The 4,078-nt window shown below is 54.2% G+C and overlaps 2 protein-coding genes across 2 annotated transcripts; both read right to left on the bottom strand.

Annotated features, from left to right (window-relative positions):
• Positions 1-1,264: 1,264 nt before the first annotated feature.
• Positions 1,265-2,063, bottom strand: LOC108765488 (uncharacterized). Its single transcript, XM_018514242.1, has 2 exons — positions 1,638-2,063; positions 1,265-1,594 (listed from the first exon to the last, which is right to left on the bottom strand). The coding sequence occupies exons 1-2, from the start codon at positions 2,061-2,063 to the stop codon at positions 1,265-1,267; spliced, it is 756 nt and encodes a 251-aa protein (XP_018369744.1).
• Positions 2,064-2,389: 326 nt separating this feature from the next.
• LOC108765487 (uncharacterized) lies at positions 2,390-2,806 on the bottom strand. Its single transcript, XM_018514241.1, has one exon. It carries the CDS (start codon positions 2,804-2,806, stop codon positions 2,390-2,392), a length of 417 nt encoding a protein of 138 aa, XP_018369743.1.
• Positions 2,807-4,078: the final 1,272 nt, after the last annotated feature.

Genomic DNA, 4,078 nt, shown 5'->3' with positions numbered 1-4,078 from the left:
TTTAAAGTTATAACTTTTGTGCCGTTCACTAAATTCTCTTGACGCTTGCAGAATACTGTTACTAAACCAATTTAAGACACGTAGATTATTGGTAAATTGATGTGCTACTCATTTGTAAAAAAAATTAAAAGAAATCGTAAAGTTAAAACTACGATGGATTTGCCCATATAATTGTATAAATTTATATATATTTATATATGACGTTCTTATATGAAAAATGTTTTATCGCATAACTTGTTAAAAAACTCAATTTTTCATCTTTAATTACCGTTTCGGCTCTTCTTATATGTCATAATTGGAACGCTCCTGATATTGTTGGTATAAAGGCACCGTCATTACCTACGCGCGCAATCGTTACCATTGAACAGCACCATGCCCCTTCAAAATCTGCTATGCAACCCGTCATACTGCCTAGTATGTATCCGTAACACCCTGTACAATCATTGCCGGATTCATATCTTATAATATGTAACGACAGTATTCAGAAGCTGGAGCTATCGTTACTTTTTTGATAATTCTGCATGCTGTGAATGTATGAATTCCTGCGAAATCAGCAACAGCAATTTGAAAAGCTCCTGTTGCATAAAAACATAATGTCAATAATAACTGATGGATTGGCATTATTGCATTATTTTTGGAAAAATAGAAACAATTTTATAAGAACATTTCTATTCCAAGATTGATAAAAGAATTTATTTTATTTTATTAATAACTATTTTATTTTATTAATTATGATTGCTTCAATGTTTTTGTCTTTATCTTATCACAAATAAGATTAGCTATTCTAAGAACTGTTTCTTTACATAACCTAAACCGTGTAATAAATTCGCGTTTATCATATATATTTAAAAAATCAGGTCGTGGCCGAACAGTGTATGGTTTGCGAATTAAATTGAATATTTCATAATCGTAATTATCTTCATCATCATCTTCAAACAGTTCTTGATAAATATTTCGAATATCCATGTTCTTAAAAAATTACTAATAGCGTAATATTTTATAGCTTCTAGCAAACGACACCGAATCAGAACCTAAAATATCCCATTTACCTGCTAGATAGAAGCTTTACCTGGTGGTTCGAGTAGCGAGTAAAATTACCTTTTAGTAATGGCAATTTAACCTATAAGTTAACGTACGCAAAAAATGGAAAAACAGTTATTGATGTTTACCTGATAGGCACCTGTCAGATGGAACTTACCAGGAAGTTGGAACAATCGGCCCTTGGACACATAAATATTAGACTAATTCTAACCCTAACCCTAACCTAATCCGGCGGCGGCGGCGGGTGAGGGCCGCCTCGCGGCGCCCTCTCCCTCCCTCTCTCCACCTCCTCCTTCTGCCGTATGACGCTGCTGCAGAAGGAGACGGCCGTCCACGCCCTCTCCCTGCCGACCATGGCCCTAACGACCGCCGGCAGGGAGAGATCCTCGCCTATCTCTCGCCTCAGGACACCACGCTCCTGTGCCCACGCCGGACAGACCTCCAGCGTGTGCTGCGCGGTGTCCCGGGGCTCGTCGTGATGGTGGCACCGCGCCGTCAGCTCCTTCCCGATTCGACACAGGTACTCACCGAAGCACCAGTGGCCGGTGAGGACCTGTGTTAGAAACGAGAGTCGGCCCCAACCTCTGCCAGCCCACTCGTCCAGGCAGGGAAGGATGGCCTCCGTGGTTCGGATTCCCTTGGTCGGCGGGCTGTTCCGCAGGCTGTTGCGCCATTCGCGGAAAACCCGCCGACGGGCCACCTCTCTGAAGAGGTTGCAGGGTTACGACATTCCCCCGGAGCCTGATGGCCTCGGCCCTGGCGTAGGACTCTACCAGAGAGTCGGCCACGTACTCCGGCGGGGGGATCCCCACGAAGACCGCCAAGGCGTCGCGTGCCACGATCCTGTAGGTCCTCGCTATTTGTAGGGCCAGCCGTCTTTGCACGCTGTGCAGATTCTTGCGAATCCGGCGGCTGGTACGGGCCTCGCCGTGCCATATCGGAGCCCCGTACAGGGCCCCGGACAGGACCGCGTGCGCGTACGCACGCCTCACTCCATCTCCCGGACCACGAAGGTTGGGCATCAGGCCGAGTAACGCGTCGGCCCAACGTGGGGCCAAGCCGTCGAAATGATCGGCAAAGCCCCAGCGACCCCATGAGGCCCAGGTACTTCAGATTGGGCCTTACTGGGATGCGGATCTCGTCCACCGTGACCTAGGCTTCGGGAGGCGCCCCGCCAGTCCCATCGTGGAAGAACATGGCTTCCGACTTGGCGGAGGCCACCCTCAGGCCCAGGTCTCTTATCGCGCCGACGACGCAGGCCACCGCGACGTTGACCATCGCCATAGTTCTTCCCCAGGTCCGCACCCCCGACTACAACGAGCGTGTCGTCCGCGTAGCAGACGACTTGTCAGCCAGGGGGCAGAACCACGCGGAGCACAGCGTCGTACGCTACGTTCCACAGCAGGGGGCCCAACACGCCACACGACACGTCCTTCCGCTGCTGGAGTCCTTTTTTGTCATGGAACTCCAGCTGTCTATCCCGGAAATAGTCCTCTACGATGGAGACTAGGTAGGGGGACAGGAGAAAATGCTCCCTCAACGCCCCCATCACCCGGCCCCACGGCAGGCTATTAAAGGCGTTGGCGATGTACACGGACACCGCCAACGCCACCTCCCTATCCGCGGTCAGCTGCTCCGAGAGGGCGCGAACCTGCGCAATGGCGGCTACCGTCGACCGCCCCTCCCGGAAGCCATACTGACCGCGGAACAGATGTCGGACGATGCGGGCCTCGATAACTCGCTCCAACAACTTGCCCAACAACATGGGTGGCACCGGGTGGCACCCAGTTGGACACGGCTCAATTGGACACGAGCCACTCACAGCGCTTGAGACTACAAAGACTCCTAATCACCGGTCGCTGTGATTGGTGGTGTTCAATCGAGCCGTGGTTAATCGGAATCACCTCGCCCACGTCAAGTCAACGATGGACTCCCCCCGTGGCCCTACGAAGGTGCTGACCCGGCCTCTGTTCAGAAGAACGAGGCCGAGTCCCGCCGCCCACTGCAGGGTGCTGTCGCCCCTGGAGTCAGTGATCGGGGACCCCCACTCCACCGAGTGGGCTGAAGTCCTCGTCAAATGGCCGATGCCCCCACACTGGTAGTAACATCCGCTTCTGTCGGCGGTGCTGGTGCACCGCTGCTACACGTGTCCCAACTCTAGGCACCGGTAGCATTGCAACCCCCTGCTGGGGAGCAGCGTCACCCTGCATCTCGACTATCCCACCTTAAGAAGGGGGGCGGCCAACAGTTTTTTGGCGGCCTCCACAGGGCACCTGACCCAGCAGGAGCCCAGACGGGTGGCACTCAGTTGGACACGGCTCAATTGGAAACGAGCCACTCACAGCGCTTGAGACTGCAAAGCTCCTAAGCACCGGTCGCTGTGATTGGTGGTGACCAATCGAGACGTGGTCAATCGGGATCACTCCGCTCCTCTGCCACTTCCTCGGGGATGGCCGAGTCGTCAAGACCCGACACCTTCATTTCGGCCGTCTTCTACGGGCGGGACGCCTTCACGTCGTCCCGAACGCCAAACACCTCGGCCAGTCGGTCGGTCAGGCGGTCCGCCTTAGTACCGCCATCGGGGCCCCCCACCTCCCATATCAGAGCCCCCGTGACGGCTAGCCTCGGCCTGAGGTCCCCGATCCCCAGGTCTTTTAGCGAAACCGAGGACCTCGCCGCCTTCACCACATCCGCGTACTTTGACGTGTTTGCACACGTTAACGTTATCGCCGCGGAGGTGAGAGTTTTTAACTTTGGGAGCCGGGGGGCCCCTCCGGCGGACCCACGGCCGCCAGCGGCATCCGCTCCCCTCGACGCCTTCTTGTTATGGACGCCGCTTCCGGTTTTCCCGGATGCGGTCCCCTTGCCGGGGGACCGCTGAGCCCGCGCCGCCTGGGCCTCTTTTATGGTCTTGGCTGCCGCCCTGCTCTTTCGCGAGGGGGGGGAGGGAGCATCCTCCAGCCGTCGCCACGCTCTCCCTCTACAGGCAGGGGGTCCGACGGCGTCGACAACGACGTCGGTCCGGGCGCGGGCCCCG

The sequence above is a fragment of the Trachymyrmex cornetzi genome, unplaced genomic scaffold (genome assembly GCF_001594075.2).
Source record: "Trachymyrmex cornetzi isolate Tcor2-1 unplaced genomic scaffold, Tcor1.1 scaffold492, whole genome shotgun sequence".
NCBI classification, from domain to species: Eukaryota; Metazoa; Arthropoda; class Insecta; order Hymenoptera; family Formicidae; genus Trachymyrmex; species Trachymyrmex cornetzi.
The sequence above is the reverse complement of the archived record's forward strand: the minus strand, read 5'-3'. Positions and strand labels throughout refer to the sequence as shown.